General features: G+C 37.2%; 2 protein-coding genes across 2 annotated transcripts; both read right to left on the bottom strand.

The window, feature by feature from the left end:
* Positions 1-1,118: 1,118 nt before the first annotated feature.
* On the bottom strand, positions 1,119-12,321 carry LOC113059203 (WASH complex subunit 5). Its single transcript, XM_026227537.1, has 29 exons — positions 12,229-12,321; positions 11,692-11,947; positions 11,440-11,585; positions 11,126-11,210; positions 10,944-11,044; positions 10,593-10,785; positions 9,689-9,841; positions 9,495-9,608; positions 9,245-9,416; positions 8,902-9,029; positions 8,356-8,485; positions 8,155-8,267; positions 7,913-8,079; positions 7,756-7,831; positions 7,561-7,671; positions 7,326-7,466; positions 6,153-6,233; positions 5,822-5,923; positions 5,554-5,733; positions 5,356-5,480; positions 5,091-5,253; positions 4,112-4,214; positions 3,943-4,022; positions 3,763-3,866; positions 3,528-3,657; positions 3,255-3,351; positions 2,628-2,781; positions 1,615-1,702; positions 1,119-1,521 (listed from the first exon to the last, which is right to left on the bottom strand). The coding sequence occupies exons 2-29, from the start codon at positions 11,875-11,877 to the stop codon at positions 1,465-1,467; spliced, it is 3,480 nt and encodes a 1,159-aa protein (XP_026083322.1). The 5' UTR covers positions 11,878-11,947; positions 12,229-12,321; the 3' UTR covers positions 1,119-1,464.
* A 630-nt stretch (positions 12,322-12,951) lies between these two features.
* LOC113059204 (zinc fingers and homeoboxes protein 1-like) lies at positions 12,952-18,312 on the bottom strand. Its single transcript, XM_026227538.1, has 2 exons — positions 17,722-18,312; positions 12,952-17,401 (listed from the first exon to the last, which is right to left on the bottom strand). Exons 1-2 carry the CDS (start codon positions 17,879-17,881, stop codon positions 15,072-15,074), a joined length of 2,490 nt encoding a protein of 829 aa, XP_026083323.1. The 5' UTR covers positions 17,882-18,312; the 3' UTR covers positions 12,952-15,071.
* Positions 18,313-18,360: the final 48 nt, after the last annotated feature.

Genomic DNA, 18,360 nt, shown 5'->3' on the forward strand with positions numbered 1-18,360 from the left:
GAACATGAACAATAACTCAGTATTGTTTATTTTCTGTCCATCTGAAGCAATACTCTCTGCTCACTGTGACCCTGGCCTGTTCGAAACAAATGCACACTCGATCTTACTGGAATAAACGTGTCTGTCAAAACCGAGTCAGATGCTGGTCGTTTTAATCGATTCATCGGGTATCTCAGCACATTGATCCCTGATTGAAGTAAGGAACCAAAATACCTATGAATGTATTTAAGAAAAATCATATTTTCACACATAGCTACACCCACTCTGAGATCTATAGAAGCCTATTTTCTCCACAAGATTAATAATAATAATAATAATAATAATAATAATAATAATAGTGATTGCCCCCCCACCCCACAGTGTGAATGAGAAAAAACTCAGAATTTTGATTTAACGTTACTTTCTTAGAATTCAAAGTTTTCGTTAACGTTCTTTTTTCCCCACGATACAGAATAAAAAGTGAAAATTGTAATTTTGTAAAAATGTAGGAATTGCGAGATATAGACTCAGAATTCTGACTTTAATCGCAATTCCGAATTTACGTGTAGATTTTTTTTTCTCCGCTACAGAAGGAAAGAAAAAAAAAAATTTTTTATGGTGCACGGTTTAGTTTTTTTTTCTTACATTTTTTTAAATGCATTGTTTTATCTAACAATTCTGTCTTTTTTTTCTTCTTTTTTTTTAAAGTTATCTCACCATTCAATGCTTTTTCCTTAGAATTGCAAGAAAATAATTGAATGTTTTTATCCAATGGTGGAAACAAGCTTCTACAGCGATCTCTCTCAAAATCACACAAACTGGAATCCAGGACAGCGTTAACCGGCAGTGATTTTTTTTTGCAGCTGTAATTCAGGTCTTTTCCATGCTTTCTGCTCAGTCAAGCCTCTGTCAGTTTCTCTTGTGTTCGCATCTGACCGTGTACACAGTTTATATTCATAGATTCTTCATGGCTGTTTTTGTTAATTGTGTGCTGTATATAGTCTGACAATTAAAATGATAAATGCTCATTTTTTTCATACAGTATCCATTCAGTATTGTAATATATTTAAGATAAAAGTAAAACTTTCATTCAAATCATGTGTTGTGTGTTGTGTGCGAAAAAAGTTCTTGTATACAGGTTTAGAATAATTCTTACTCTATATTCTGATTGGTTGAGCCACAGAGTACATTTAAACCAATGAAGCACATGCACAAAATAGTTTTTATCTTACTGCTGTTGCCACTATTTTATAAAAGCAATAAATCTTGAGAGGTTGTGAATTAGAGATTATTTTTTGTGTAAATGTCTGAAGTTGTATCAAAACATACACATGGCATTTATTACACCAGCAGAACATCAGGTCAGTAACGGCTACCAAAGATGATCATGTTTTAAAACTTAAATGTTAAAAATGTTAATTTCATTAATGGTTAAAGAGAAAGACAGATGATATCAAATATGATTTGACATTACAACAGGCACATTTACAGTACAGTCCTGAATTCATCAAAAATGAAACTTGGCACATGAGCCTCTGCCACCTGAAAAAAGAAAAGAAAAGAAAAATGATTTCTTCTCATTTTATTTTGTGAAACATTTGTCTCTTTAAAAAAATAAATGGTAGTATTTCCTACCTTTCTGGGCAGTTTAGTGTAACGCACATAGTCCTCCAGAAACATTAATGCTCCGACTACATCTGAAGGCATATCTGGAATCTTCTGACTGTAAGGAACATAGACACTGTTAAACACTTCTGTTGTTATCATGCAGAAAAAATAGATTCTGTTTTAAATTAGAGAATAAATTATGCCTTTCTTAAAATTAATATCAGGATTTATTTTTGCATTATTATTTTAATGCAGCCATATTACAATTTTTTTTTTACTGTGATACAAAAAAAACGTATTATTAAAAATTACAAATTATTTAGTTTATATTTATAAATCAATTTAGTATTTGTTGTACTGCCTTTTTCTATCTATCTATCTATCTATCTATCTATCTATCTATCTATCTATCTATCTATCAATATATATATATATGTATGTGTGTATATATATGTATATGTATATATGTATATATGTATTTGTGTATATGTATATATGTATATATGTATTTGTGTATATGTATATATGTATTTGTGTATATGTATATATGTATGTATGTATGTGTGTGTATATATATATATATATATATATACACACACACACATACATGCATACACACACACACATTGTTATACTCTACATATTTACATTTTTTATATTTTGTGTTATTTTACTCTATATAACTTGGTTAGTTGTTATATATTTTCTAATATGTTATGTTTTATAATATATGTATATGTATATTATTTATATTTCTATACCATGGTTTAAAAAAATATTTTATTGTTTAATATTTTATAACTATTGTAACGAAGTAACAAAAAAGGTTTTATTGGTTAATTAACATTTTTATAATAAACTTCACTTACACAGCAATGTAGTACTTGATGTACAGCCTTTATGCAGATATTATTTACTAAAATTATATTTAATAAATATATTTATTTAATTTTTTTACTCTATATATGTTTTATTCTAAAACAGTATATCTAAAATAGTTATCATTTCTTGTTTCTCTATCTCACACTAAAGTGAGGTACCTGGTGCACTGCTCCATTATGGAGCGAATAAACTGTCCGATCAGAGCCAGGAAATGTTCAGTGTATCTGGAATGAAACTGTTTGAGCAACGTCAGGAGACCCAACACCAGAGGAGCCCAATCCAACGCATCTGCTGCCTTCCTGCACGTCATGCCTGTAAAAAAACACAAAAACCCACACGAGCAGGATGTTTTCACTACCTCAAATATAGTTATACATATGACAAATGTTCTTTTGAAATTCCTATTCGTCAAAGAAAAGTAAAGTACCACAGTTTCCACAAAAATCTTAAGCGGCACAACTGTTTTCAACATTGCTATTAACAAGAAATGGTTCCTGAGCAGCAAATCAGCAGATTAGAATGATTTCTGAAGATCATGTGACACTGAAGACTGGAGTAATGATGTTGAAAATACAGCTTTGAATAAAGAAATAAATTACTCTTTAAAAGGTATTAAATTAGAAAACAGCTATTTTAAATTGTAAAATTATTTCACACCATTTCTGTTCTTACTCTATTTCTGATCAAATCAATGCAGCCTTGGTGCAACCTTCTTTGGAAAGCATTAAAAAGATCTTACTAATCCCAAAACATCTGAATGGTAGAGTAGAAAATCAGTTCCAGACCTTGGCTTTTGTTGTACTGCAGTTTGGGCAGCTGCGCGATGAGGAACAGGAAGTTCACAATGGGAAAGTAAGGCAGACGCTTGGTAGTGATGTAGATCTGAAAGGAGCGTTTTAAATAAGACAACAAAAAGTGGTTCATGACTGCATCATGTCACGTAGGATGATTTATTTTTTCTGCATCAAAGTGACTAATCAGGCCAAAATATGGACAGAAACATCTAATAAAATAATGACTGTCGTGTCAAATGAAGATTTGACATGCACATGACTCACTTTGTTGAGTGGGTTGTGGATTCCTGCGGCCTCCAGATACGCGGTGATCTCGTAGAGCAGAGTGTTGTCCTCTTTGGGATACGGCAGCGAAGGATCCTGGTAATGAGCTTCGATATCAGACAGCAGAGACCTGGAAGTGAGCACACTAACACTGTGAGATGTCTATGAGGGAGAAGGTGAAACTATCCCAAGTAACTAAGACATAAATCAGGAAGAAACATCATTCCCAACCCACTTGTTCAGATTATCCAGCGCCGCAGCGAGGTGTTTCGAGTCAAATTTGCAGGAGTAGTTCAGTTCATTAGCTATCTGCTGCCTCAAGATCTGCATCTGACCCACCTGTCGAAGGATCACTGTTTGATTTTGAACATTTATGCTGAAAAAGGAGAAACGTCTCGTAGATAGAAAGCAGCACCTTCATGATGGCTTCCAGATACGCTGGCCAGATCCTCTGAGTTTTGGCCGCAGCGTTGGCGTAGACTTTGCTCGCATTTGCTGAATATTAATGCAGGGACAAAAATATATCAAGAAGATTGTTGTGGGAATTAGTGTCAGATTTACAGTAGTTTATCAAACACACCTACCCACAATCCCTTTGACAGGATTGACAGCCGTCAGCAGAGCTTTAAAGACGTCAACCACAGCTTTGTCCCTCAGGATGTTCCTCTGAAAGACTGTCAGAAAATTCTGCAATGGACAAAGAAAAAAAGATTATTATTATTAAAATGGCACCTATTGTGAAGAATGGGATGCATTATTTAAAATAATATATGATATATATATGATATATATATATATATATGATATATATATGATATATATATGATATATATATGATATATATGATATAGATATATATATATATATATATATATATATATATATATATATATATATATATATATATGCACACACACACACACACACAATCATGGTTGTTGATTCAGTTTTTTACTAAATCATGCAGTGTACCTGAAATTTGACATTTCTGATTCTTTTGTTACAGTTTATAGCTGTTTTCATTTATATTATTATTACTACTACTAATAATAATAATTGTATCATTATTGCTGTTGCTGTCATTATTATTAACCATTTTTATTGTTATTTTATATGTAATTTATGTTACATTTATTGTGTAGAAGGAGATTTCATGGTATCGTGATATGATTTTTAAAAAATATTTAATCGATTTCAGATACAATTACAATTGTTGATTCTGTTCTTTACTAAATTAAACAACATTTTTATGCTATTCATTTTGATTCTTCTGTTACAGTTTATAATTGTTTTAATTTATTATTATGCAACTAATCTTATTATTATTGACTACTTTTTTATTTTAATTTAATATTTAATTTTATTTATCATTTACGTGTCTTTTATTGTGAAGAGAGAATTTCATGGTATTCACTAGAGTTGTTATTTCATAAAAATTCAATTTTTTATTTAATTTTGATTCATTACAGAATCAAATCATTATAGAATTCATTAGTAGATTACTTCAAAAAAATGTGTCTTGTCTGTGATTATTTGAGAAATGATTATTATATTAAGGTAGACCTGCAGCTCTTTGACGATCATGAAACATAAGAGTCGGTCGAGTCCGTTCAGGCCAAAGGTGCCCAGCGTGTCCTGAATCTCAGAGAAGAGTCGGTTGTTGGTCACTTCCTGATGCGTCCTCATATCGTACCAGGTGTTCAGCTGATCAATGTAACACGTCGTTCTGAGAGAAACACACACAAGAAACGCGACTTTGCTTCACACTTGTAGCTCTCGACTATCAAAGCTTTGAGTGTTTGAAATGATCCCGTCTGCGCTGACTCACTTCGGATCTGTGATCCTCAGGATCTCCCTGCAGAGGCGTCCGATAAACGTGGCCGATTCATCAACGGACGGATACTTGGGAATGGGAATGTGAGTGGACTGGTAGACGCTTTGCCAGTCTTGGATCTAAAAAGAACCGCTTTAAATCAACACTAGCAGTAAACAGCAAGTTGTCAATAAGATACTACAAAGACAAGACCTTGGTTCGGAGGAAACTGTTGCACTCCTGCTCTACGTTGTAGTTGATGATACGAGACACTTCCTCCTGCCAGATCTTCAGGCCGTAGATGCTCACGTAATCCTGAATGTATTCAAACGAGCGGTAAAACCCATCCATGGTGGCAGCCATTTCCTTCAGCTTTGGCATCAGTTCACTGGGCTGAGAGAGACATCAGAAACCAGACTGATCCTACAGAACGTAATCTTAAGAAACAGAGTTATTCAGCAAGGTTAAATGGTTTGCTCACCTTGGCTTTGGGGTTGAAGAAGAGGCCTTTGTGCAGGGCGTAAGCAACACGTTTGACGAGCTCTTTCCTGATCCCGTCCTCCAGAAGCTGCTTCGGATCCACCTGAAACAGACGTGTTTTCATGCTTCCTGAGCTCTCGTGACATAAGTGATGTTTAATATTCCACAAACACAGTAATAAAGTTAATTAGAGCATCTTCTCAGATACAGTAGTCAACATGAATTAAAAAAAAGACCCAGTTTACTTTCTAAATGCACTTTTCTGGTCTTTTTGCGAATTAAAAGAAAAATGCCCGAGTTTGTGATCTATCAAAATCAAATGATGGTTGTACCTTGATGATGCCGACGAGCGTGGTCTTCATCATCAGAATACCTTCAGTGAAGACTGAGATGGCATGAGTGAGCTTAGCCACCTGTCAGATGAAGAAGGTCCGTGAGTTACTTTATTATTATTATTACTTATAAATACATACACAAAAACATCAAGATGGTGACTCAAGGCCTGAAATGTAAAATTAATTTAAATTACTATGCAGCCTCGGTTTTGTAAAGAATTTTGCTGAGAAAGTTAGTTATGCAGTACAAAATAATAATAATAAAAAAAAGTAAAAATATAGAGAGTAAAATAAATATTCTATATAGAGAGAAAGCGAGTAAAAAAAAATTTTTTTTTATTCTTTTACTCTCTCTCTCTCTCTCTCTCTATATATATATATATAGTATTTTTCAGACTATAAGTCGCACCTAAGTATAAGTTGCATCAGTCCAAATATACGTCATGACGAGGAAAAAAACATAAGTCTGACTGGACTATAAGTAGCATTTATTTAGAACCAAGAACCAAAAGAAAACATTACCGTCTACAGCCGCGAGAGGGCGCTCTATGCTGCTCAGTTTAGACTACAGGAGCACTTTGGAGCCGCATAGAGCGCCCTCTCGTGGCTGGAGACGGTAATGTTTTCTCCTGGTTCATTTCTGTCGGTTCATGTCAAAATGAATTCTGATAAATAAGACGCACCTGACTATAAGTCGCAGGACCAGCCAAACTATGAAAAAAAGTGTGACTTATAGTCCGGAAAATACGGTATACATATATAGAGACTTAAATAAATAAGGAATAAAAGAATAAGGAAAAATAAATATATAAAGTACAATAATACAACATACATTTATGATGTAATATGTTTTTATCTGCATAAAGTCAGCACAAACAAATACTACACTGATTTATAAATATAATAACTTCACAATTAAATTAACAATTACATTTTTGGATTTTTTAAAATATATATATTAATTTAAAAAAATGAATAGAGAAAAATATATATATACACAAGTATTTATACAGTCATGTAATGTTGTAATTTTGCTGAGCAAGTAAAAGTCTTTGTAAAATGCATGTTTATTAATAACACATCTGGTTTAGTGACAGTGATTCTTTAGGCCTTAAACTGATGATTTTACTCCGCCTCTTTCAAGAATTCATCAGATGGTATCTGTCGTACCTCATAGCGGGCACTGAGTTGAGCGTAGTCCTTCAGTTTGTCTTTGTCCAGACGTGTGGGCACCTCCATGATGTCATGGATCTGCAGTTTGATGATCTTGGCCAGCGAGGTGAACATGCTCTCTGGAATGATCTGCAGGACCTGGAAGCGTGTTTGCAAGAATCACCAAGTCAGAGTGAATACAGAGAGATTTTAAGCAAAAGATCCAACCACAGATCAAAACCCTTCTCCAAACCTTTCTGACATAAGCCACCAGCTCCCCAGAGTAAAACTGAGACACGCTCAGCAGATCTGGACTGTTGACCTGGTTGATTCGGAGGAGAGGCAGATCCAGCGCAGACGCAAGCTGTTCATATTCATAAAACTTGTGTTATATTTCACAATTTGAGTTGTTTCTAGTGTCATATATTAACGGGTCAGTCTGACTCACCTTCAGGAAAGTGGCTCTGAGTTTGGTCACCATCGAAGGGTTAGCTCTGATACTCTCTTGCATTATTGAGGTGAAGCTGTGAGAGACACATTTGGAAATGAACTTCAGTTTAAAGGTTTGATGAGAAACCAAAAAGAGGTCAATGTAGCGCCATCACCTGTCAATGATCTGCCAGGCGTAGGACAGATCTCCCACTATCTGCATGGTGATGAGCACTTCCTCTTTGATATTGATGGTGCGGATCATCTGATGCAGGAACTTGCGTGTGTCCGCCAGGAACTGACTCACCTGCAGGTTGGACTCCAGCTGGTGAAACTCTTGGACCTTTCCAGAGAAACAATGTCATGTGAAACCACTGCAGACGGTCACGTCACAGCACACGTTCAGATGTGTCCATACCTCCACGAGAGCCTGAATGAGCTGCACGGTCTTCCTGCCGGCAGCGGTCGAGTCCTCGTAGTTCAGGGACTCGATCTGTTTGGAGATCTCTCTGAACCAGGCCTGAAGGTTCTCTGATCAAACAGATGAATGCATGAACACACTGATGATAATGTCCACAGTTTGCCTCCTGAATATTGTGGGACCTCAAAAGAATTTTACCGTTTTTCTCCACCCTGGTGAGAGGTTTGACTCCAGAAAACACCTCGGCCAGCTCCACCATTCTCTCCGATCCCTCTTTCTTATAGCTCTCCCACTTCAGCTGCTTCTCTGCCAACATCTGCTTGAACATCTGAGAATCACACAAACCCAGAGAAATGAAAAACCAGAGCCCCAGTAACAAATTAAACTGTCTTACAAACATTTGGGGTAGGTAAGTTTTTTGATGTCTCACCAAGGCTACATTTAATTGATGAATAAAAATACAGTAAATAACAATATTTTGAAATGTTGTAATTATTTATATTTTAATAGATATTAAAATCCCATTTATTCCTGTGACGCAAAGCTGAATTTTTCCGCATCATTAACCTTCAGCGTCACATGATCCTTCAGAAAACTTTCTAATATGCTGATTTGCTGCTCAAAAACGTCTCTTACTAGTACTTTTTATTATTTAAACATTTAGTAGCAGTAGTAGTAGTAATAAAAACTCACTGGAGTATCGCTTTAAGATTTAGAATTATCATCATTATATTTACGATTTACCTCTTTGAGTATGAACTCAAACTGGGCCGTGTCCAGAAGCAGCTGAAACAGAATTTTGGGATTGTATTTGGAGTCGCTGATGACTTGATCTTTGATCTGACGCAGTCTCTTGTTGTTTGGATCATAAGCTTTCAGAAAAAAACAAAAAAAAACAACAATTTAGAAAAGCATTTGGATGCATTCTAAACAGCAATGTGTTAAACGTGTTAATTCCTTCCAAATAAATTCCGTAATCAAAACCTAAAACATTTACACCAAGAGTTCTCAACAGGGGTCCAGAGCCCACTAGAGGCCCTCAACAAAACTTCCACAGGGCTTGCTGATTTAAACCATGATGTCTCACCGGACTCTGCAGTGTGCAGCATCAGCCAGCGGATGGCGACGTTACAGTCACGGAGGCAGTTGAGCAGTTTGGGAATGTTGTCCAGGATGATTTCCTCTCTCAGGAATCCCTCCTTCAATGACTGCTGCACCTGCGGCCGCAAACTCTCCACACTGGCAGCGTATCGCCCGGCCTGAGAGGACACAACAATGACTGAGTACGAGTCCAGAGTGACCCTGGTTTAGATCGGGAGACGCCCAGGTGACTGTACCTGTTCTCTGATGTTGGCCGTGTCCAGTGTGTAGTTCAGGGCAGTTTTAGCAGCCTTATATGGTTCCCACGCCTCCACCAAATTCACGGTGATCCCCATGTATATACTTATAACCTGAAGACGTAAGATGGATATTGCAATATATCAAGAAGATCCCATTTCTGGAATCTACATGATTAATAAAGTCTGCTCACCCAGTTGTCAGGGAAGTATTTGTCCACGATCTCTCTCATCTTGGCCTGTTGTGTGTGCAGGATGGAGGGGGTGAAGTATAAGCAGACACACAGCATAGCGGCCTGCGTTGCCAGCGCTGTACTGCGGTGCTCCGGCAGAGGATACGCAGAGACCTGCAACACAGCAGACAAACATGTACATAACATGAAGCTTGAAAGTTTGATGCCACAGAGCCCCAAATACTGTATGCGAAGAACCTTCTTCTTAAAAATTAATGTAAGACAGCATTTTCAAGTATAAAACAAAACTAGTATATTTTTTATTCAGTTTATTTTCTATTATTATTTAATGACAAATTAAAATAATTTGTCATTATCAACTTATTATATTAGCATTTTTTATATGCGGTTTTTAATTTTTTTTACATCGAATAAAACAAGTTGTCATTATCAAAATGATATACATTTTATATATATATATATATGTGTGTGTGTGTGTGTGTGTGTGTGTGTGTGTGTGTGTGTGTGTGTGTGTTTACACTATTTTCTTTATTTTTTTTATTGCATTTTATTGCATTTTATCTTAATTAAAATTGTCATTATCAAACATATTTTAATATTAACTCTTTATACAGTATAACTATGTTTTACACTATTTTCTCTGAACCTTTCCAGTTTATTTTTTGCATTTTATCTGCCAATAGAATTTTTTTTAACACTTTCCTTCTGATCCTTTAAAAAAAAAAAAATAATAATAATAATAATAATATATATGTTGCATCTTATCTGTCAAATAAAATAATTTTGCATCATCAAACTAATTTTTACTATTAATGGTAATTTACATATATGTTTTAATGAAAAAAAATCTCTGAAGCCCCTAGCAGCCCCCAGTTTGAAAAACTAAAACACACTGCTGTCTTGCCTGGTTGTAAATGTCATCAGAGCGGAGGCGGCCGATCACCATACTGAGGAAGACGGGGCTGATGGGAACTCTCTGGAAGTAGCTCTCAGGGTAGTTTGGTGGCCGTTTGGCCCCCGGGTGACTGGAGTATCCCGTGCTACGCAACAGCTTGCAGATGTCGTCCAGGTTTGAGTCACCCGAGGAGCGAGCAGCACTGAGGAGATGAACATTTGTATATAATGCGTTTATTCAGTAGCACATTGACATGTTTGTCCAGTTGTTGAGATATATCACCACATCTGATCAGCTTGTAAGCTGTTGAAGCCAATCAAACATCTCCAAAAAATACAAGGGTATAACGGACAGTCTTACCTGTATCTGTAGTAGGACACCAGCATCCTTTCTCTCACCTCTCCCTCCATCTTCTGATCAATGACCAGTAACATGACTCCATACAGGTACAGAGCCTCACACTGACAGAAATCACATGCATTTACACTCGGATTTACTCTGGGAATTCTCATCTGTATTTAGCGAAGTAAAAAAAACTTTACCAGGAGCTGTTTTCCATCTTCATTTAATAAAACAGTTTCTAGTGTTTGCTGAATGTAGACCCCTTCATTGAGATCATCCAAGTACCTTCAGAGGAAACACTTTATAGTTTTTCATTGAAAAAAAATATTTTAAAATTTGATTTAGGAAGGAAAATTACATAAAAGCAAAGCATTACATAAAAAATACATTTAATAAATACATTTGAATAATTGCTCCGTACTGTCATCATAAGATGATTTGAACATGCCGCTAATTTCAATACAAATGGTTTTGTCACAATTTCAGATTAGTTGCATTTCAAAACAACACACACCTTATCAAGTCTACAACGTATTTATGGACACTCTCAAAGGCCAGGTAGAACCGTGTCAATATCTCGATGTTATTTTCCCGAAACTCCTCATCCAAGTCCTGCAGCTCCGGCTTGGCTTCCAGTTTACTCTCATAAAACTCCGGACCCTAGAAAACACAGATTCATATCAAAACCACTTGCTTATTGAAAATCTTTCCGATCATCCTAGCAAACCCAGATCCTATTCCTTTAACAAGATAGCAATTGGAGTACCTTAAAGTAGCTGAAATCACAGATTATGTCTCCATATTTCTGCTGGTCGCTCTTGTCTTTGAGTCTGAAAACTGCAGGGATAAATTCTGACAGTCTGAGTAGTTCAGCTATGATGGCGTTCCCTCTGGACACGATCCTCAGGATGGCCTGACCACACAGGTTGTTCTCTGCCAGAAAGTCCACCATGATGAGGAAGAAACCAGAAGATCTGCTCTCTGATCAAAGATTCATTCAGTATCCTTAGGGATGGCAAGATCTGATGAGATTCAATAAAAAACTTTACTGTGCATACTACCCACGATATTGAGTGTCATCTCTACAGATGTACATACAGTCGTTTTACAATACACTGACCTCAGGTTCTTTATTTCTATAATATATTTCAACAGAAACCTATTTTGATCGAGATTTGATTCGTTTGATTGAATGCACCGGTTGACTATGAATAAAGCGATGCACTATAACAAACAAAACCATATAGATAACAAGTTTATATGATTATATTACGTTTGGTTAATTTAGATTCTTGTCACTCACCCTCTGCAGTACGGACCAGACACTTCCTGTTTACAAATCACGTGAGTGTCACGAGAAGAGCTCCGCCCAGCGCTTAGTGTAGCGTTAACTGCTTCAAAATAAAAGTCTCACAGATGACTGAGTGATTCTTCATGATCTAAGAGTTTTTTTATTAGGTGCTATTACCAAACTATAATTAAGTATTTTAATTCAGAAACATTCAATACCTTTTTATTTCCTCTCTCTCACACACACACACACATATATCTATATATATATCCTTGATTACCTACCAGATTACCTTGAAATTTTTTGTGTTCTAACAGAGGAATCGTTAACAAATTAACATACTATTCAATTATTGTCATTTGTACTATATTTAAAATGTTTATTTTTAATATGTGTATATATTATTCTTCTATTACAGAGATATTCAAAGAAAGTTTTAAAATAAAGCGCATCTTTCACCTGTACCTCATCATCTGCAGATTTATTCTGTATACCCAAAAGTAAACCACCGCTCATGAATTATTAATCGTCTAGTACTGCATGCAATGTTATTACTTACTATATAAAATGTAATTATGTATTAAAATGTGTTTCATGCCACTCCCCCAGTATTACGTTTTATATTGTAGTCTTGGTTATTATTTAAGAGATTTAAAATCGATAAGAAGAATGTGATGCCATTAGGGCACTTGTTCAAAAGACCATCTCTGAAGAAAAAAAACAGCATAAACCACTTTTTTTTAATCCAAATTTATTGCGTTGTCCTCAAACAAGTAGAAAATATATACATTTAGTCTAAATCAAGCAAAAGCCTATTAAAACAGTTCAATTAAATTAAAAGCATTGCACATGGCTCTGGGAAATAAAGCTTTTGCCACCACAGCGGCATCTATAGATTTTAAGGCTCGTCATGAGTTTCAAATCACAGTCCATGATGGTTCCAGATCTGTATTATTATTAGTAGTATTGGTGAATGTAAAAAACTGTTTTTCAGAGCCTAGAAACGGACTAATCCAATTCTGACCATTTTAGAAATTGTAGTTTTATGCTATTAGCAACAGGAGAAGGATCCACAACATATAAACGTGGCTTGATTCAAAACTAAAATGCAAAGCAAGATCCCAGTAAGGCTCTCAAACGCAAAAAAAACATGAGAGGATTGATTGTTAACTGGAGAGGACACATTTTGCTAAGTTTAAATGTGCTATTTTGTTCAAACAGTACTTACCGTGTTCACAGAGGCACCTTTGATACACTACAGTATTCACAGGAAAATGCAAGCAGGGTTGCAAGCAAATCAAATACATTTTCACCAAAAAAATAAGAAATCAGGACATAAAACCAAAATTACATCACAGTGCACATAAAAACCTGTAAAATATCAGTCTCAAATCACACAATAATTATTTGAATGATCGCCATACAAGTAACACGCTCGTGTAGAGGTGAAATTGAACTATAAATACAAACTTATAAAAGGATTTAAACTACTGGTTGAGCATAAAGGTATTTGTACAAACTGAACACTTTTTTCCTCCATCGTTCTACTAAATGTCAGATACACGCTGTTATAATGAAGATGGTGAATGTCTTACACAGGGGTGATTTTAAAAGTACCAGTCATAGTGCGGTTTTCATGCGCAAATATAAAAAGACAACCTCAAATTACACCCATGTGGTAATTATTCATCAATAGTTCATGCTTCATTTAGTCCTACAAAAGCAAGGTATTAATGGGAAAAAAAAAAACATATTCCTCGAAAAAGATTCTGCAGCAGTCATAAAAATGGAAAACATACCACTTCATGATTAGGGCATATACACATTGTTTTCTTAACATGATCCGTTAAAATGTGCCAAGCAAATAAAAGTCCCCTTAGCTTGCAGGCTTATGAACTGTGTAGAGGAGAAATCGGTGGGATATCTCACTATAAAAATGAACAAACAGCAAACAACCACAAAAAAAAAAAAAAAAAAAAAAAAAACCCCGAAAATTCCCCATGTTCCCATTGAATTTTTGAAAATACTTGAAAACTGTCCAGATGAAAAACTGCAAAACAGTCACATCGCCTGTTTATTTCCACAAAATAACTTTCTCCGCAAGATGATTATTAGCCGTTATTGTTTTAAGATGACCCCCATTAACCCCGGTTAATGGGACTACAGAAACACCTACAACTTCCTGCTGGGATGTACTGCGCTGTATATCAGATATCCATGGTCAGTATGTAGACGATAAAACACTGGGAATGAAAGATAAAACACTTGCATGTCACTGAATTTGAAAATTCAACTTGAAATGTTTGGTCTTGCCCTACACAAATAAGGTGGCTAAAGTTGTATTCAAGGTGACACAATGTATTCATGCATATTCCCTTAATTAGCTACTGTGCCCATTATTAAGAGAACCATAACATTCAAAACAATACCTTTGGCACTAAGTGTTCTCCATTTGACTCCAAATAAAAAAAGCCCATTTAAAAGACCCTATAGAAAAGCCTAGGATTACTTTGCATGTACAAGGGTTTAAGGTGCATGATCAATTCTTGTAGACATAAGTTAAAATTGTATCCATGATATTGTTAATATTATTTCAGGGATGCACTTCAGAGCCGTGGAGAAAAAAAACCCTGTTAATGTGGATGACTTCTCAATCTTTGAATGTAGTCAAACATTCTGACCAAAAATGGTTCTCCTCAATGTTTATGATCTTTAAGATCTGGTTAAACCTTATGTGAAACTACATAGAATATAACAAGAATTGGTGCAGTGGTAGACGGCATGTGGTCGAGACCCAACACTGTAATATTTTTTCACCTAGGGCCATTGCGCAGAATAAAGCCAATTCACAACGATCACTGACCCTCAGACATGGGCAATGTTTTTCGAACGCTCTGTGGAGGCTCCCAGGCATCGCTGTCATCAGTGTCGTCATCATCCTCATCACCATCTTCATCTCCCAAAGCAGGTCCTTGCTCCTCAACCGCAGTCTCATTTTCACCCTGTGACTCGTCCTCCTCCTCATCTTGGTCTTCATTTCCCATTTTATCTTCAAACGGATTGGTACCCATTTCCTCCTTCTGATGAATCTCTGCAAACCACTCTCTCACCTGCTCGTAGCTCATGTTAGACTTGGCAACAAGCTCATCCAAGTCCTGTTCATTTAGGAACTTGTGCTTCAAGTAGTACTCCTTCAGAATATCCCTTCCAGACTTGAACCTGACTGGTAAATTCTTCTCCAATTCTGTGTGCTTCTTCACTTTTCTATTACGGGTTCTTCCCCAACCGCGGTTTCGAATCCTCCGTTTTCTGTTTTTGTTGCCATTCGCTCCTCCCATGTTTCCACTTTGATAGTAAAAATACCACTTCAAGTTGCCATTCTTCCAGGCATAGCGTGTGTCGCCAAACCAATTGACAATGTAGGAACGGGGCAGTCCACTCTCCTCAGCCAGCTGGTCGTATTCTTCCGCCGAGGGCCACTGGGTGCGAACAAATGCTGTTTTTAGAACATGAAGCTGCTCTGGAGTTTTCTTAGTAACCTTTTCTTTGCTTAGCCTCTTTCCTCCAGGTGGAGTTTGGCTCCCCTTCTTTTGGGATGTTTCACCATCTGCTTTTGACTCTGCGGAATCGGGCACAGGGGTTTTTCTTTTTTCCGTAAACCAGGCGTCGATCTCACGTCTGGTAAGTTTCGTCTCAGCCCTCAGCCGGCTGAGCTCTTCATCAGTGGGTGTGTCACATTTCTGAAAGCTTTCCTCTAGGACCACCAACTGCTCAGGTGTCTTTTCTTTAAACTTCTGCAGTGTAAAGTCCGGGAACGGATTCCAGGTTTTGGCACGTGTCTCCTTCTCTTTGACGGGTGATAGTGTCGGAGACACCGGCGTTTCATCGCTGGAGTCGATAACAATGGTTGCACTGCTACTACCCTTGGGATTGTCATTCGCAATGAAGGCATGGCTGTTCTTAGAATTGCGCTGGTTGTATCGGGTGTCGCTGAACCACTTTTTAATCTCACCCTTGGTGAGATTGGTTAACCTCATTAGCCTAGCTATCTCAGCATCACTGGCAAACTGATTAGTCAAATAGCTTGCTTTCAGTTCAGCCAGCTGTTCCTTGGATTTCTTAGGCCGCAGGCCAAAGTGATCGGCACTGAGTGCAGAGTTCTCCTGAGGGGTCAGCGATGGGGGCTGAACTGTAGTAGCTCTTTTAGTTTCACTGAGCGCAGGGCTTGTTTGATTGGTTGCGATCTTGGGTGTCTGGCTTTGACTGGGCATTCCTGCTACGGTCAGGGTTATCGGGGTGGTCACTGGGAGGCTGTTGGCTGTGCCAACCTGTGTCAGAACCAGACCTGGTTGACCCACAATCTGGCAGGTCTGAAGAATAGACTGCAGGCCGTTAGTGGTGGAAAAATGATGGGCTGGGATGACTGTAATGGTCTGGGGAACTGTGTGGACTGTGCCATTAAATTGCTTCCTCCTGGCTTCCTCAACCTCTTCTGGGGTCCAACTAACCCCATGCTTCAAACGCTGAGCCGAAAACCAGATCTTTATCTGCTCTTCACTGAACTTGGTCTGTGCTGCAAGTCCCATGATTTCAGACACAGACGGGTAGGGGAACTTCTTGTAGGTGTTGACTAGGACTGGATTGGAGTCCATCGTAGAGTTATATGTGGGAATACTACTTACTGGTATTAGAAGTTGAGTTTGAGCACTCTGCTGGGCCTGCAAGGCAGAAAGCACTTGGGCCAGGCCTGCTGGAAGAACCGTTGCAGGGTTCATAACCAACTTCTTCTGATCTGCTACCACAGGGTTTGTAATATTGACAAGAACGCTGGGCTTTACAGACTCTGTGAGCAATGGGCTCATGAGTTCTGGTGCCATGGAAGTGCCCATCAACGATGCTTCCAGTGGCTCCAGATCCATCTCACTTTCAGTCACTGCCTCGCTTTCACTTGTGCCTTTTACAGACACAGCTATTCTCTTGGGTTCAGACTTGCTTTTCATTTTCATTATAGGCGTCTTGCTGAGGGGGATTCCAGTAACTGAGGGGTCATCACTATCCTCCATCTCTGTCTGCACAAAACCATCCTCAGCGATCAGATCAGAGATGGGCTGCTCTAGTGACGTTTGGCCTGAGCGTTTTCCTGAAGAACGACAGTCCTCACTCAAGAAATGGATTCCCTCATGTTCTGTAGGGATAGAAGAAATATTCCTTTGATTAGAATAAGTACTGTGCATGAGTGTCTGATAGGTAAAAATGTCAACAGCACTGTGCGACAAGAGGTTATTTAAAAAAAAAAAAAAAAAAATTATATATATAATTTTTTTTTTTTTTTGGCATTCTGCAAGGTAGCCCCGGCAAATTCCATTGGTCTAAAAACGCAATCAACATAGCTGTATTTTGAAGCATCAGAACTTTTAATGTGAACAGAAATGTTACTTGTCATGTTGTACTTGGTAAGGACACCATTCCAACCAGGACAATTTTGCCTTGAGAAGTGAGCTTCACCTGTCTCTGTTTCCATGGGCACCACTGCTCCCTCAGTTGGACCATCTGCCATACTGTCGGCTCCTTCATTCCCTTCCAGGGCCTCCGTATCAGGATCTTGCTCTACAACATCTGATGGAAGCACCATGCAGGGGGTCGTGGACTTCCTTCTGCTTGACATTGTGCTTGTGAATGTGAAAAAGAAAATATAAGATGGCCAAAACCTCCAGGAAGTTGAATTTACATGCTAAACGTTTGTCCCATTCCAAGATTTGAACTCAACATCCTGAAAGTCAGAGAAACAAAAACACACACAAGACACTGGTTGAAATGTAAACATGGGGTATTGTTATTGACAGTTGACCTATAGTTAAAATATTTAATGTTGCATTCATACAGACACTATAGCAAATTACAGAGATTGTTAAGTGTAGTATATTCTGCTGCATTCCACAATTTTCTTGTTTGACACTAAAAAAAGTTGCTTTGACACAATCAGTATTGTATAAAGCGCTATATAAATAATGTTGACTTGATTTGAAGACTGTAATTTAGAATTAAATGCTAATCCAACACTGCAGAATCTAGGTACCACTTTACAGTAAGGCTGTATGTTACCAGTAGATTAAACATCAGTTGATGTTAACTTGTGTTAACTAA

This window comes from Carassius auratus, chromosome 41 (assembly GCF_003368295.1).
Source record: "Carassius auratus strain Wakin chromosome 41, ASM336829v1, whole genome shotgun sequence".
Taxonomy (NCBI): domain Eukaryota; kingdom Metazoa; phylum Chordata; class Actinopteri; order Cypriniformes; family Cyprinidae; genus Carassius; species Carassius auratus.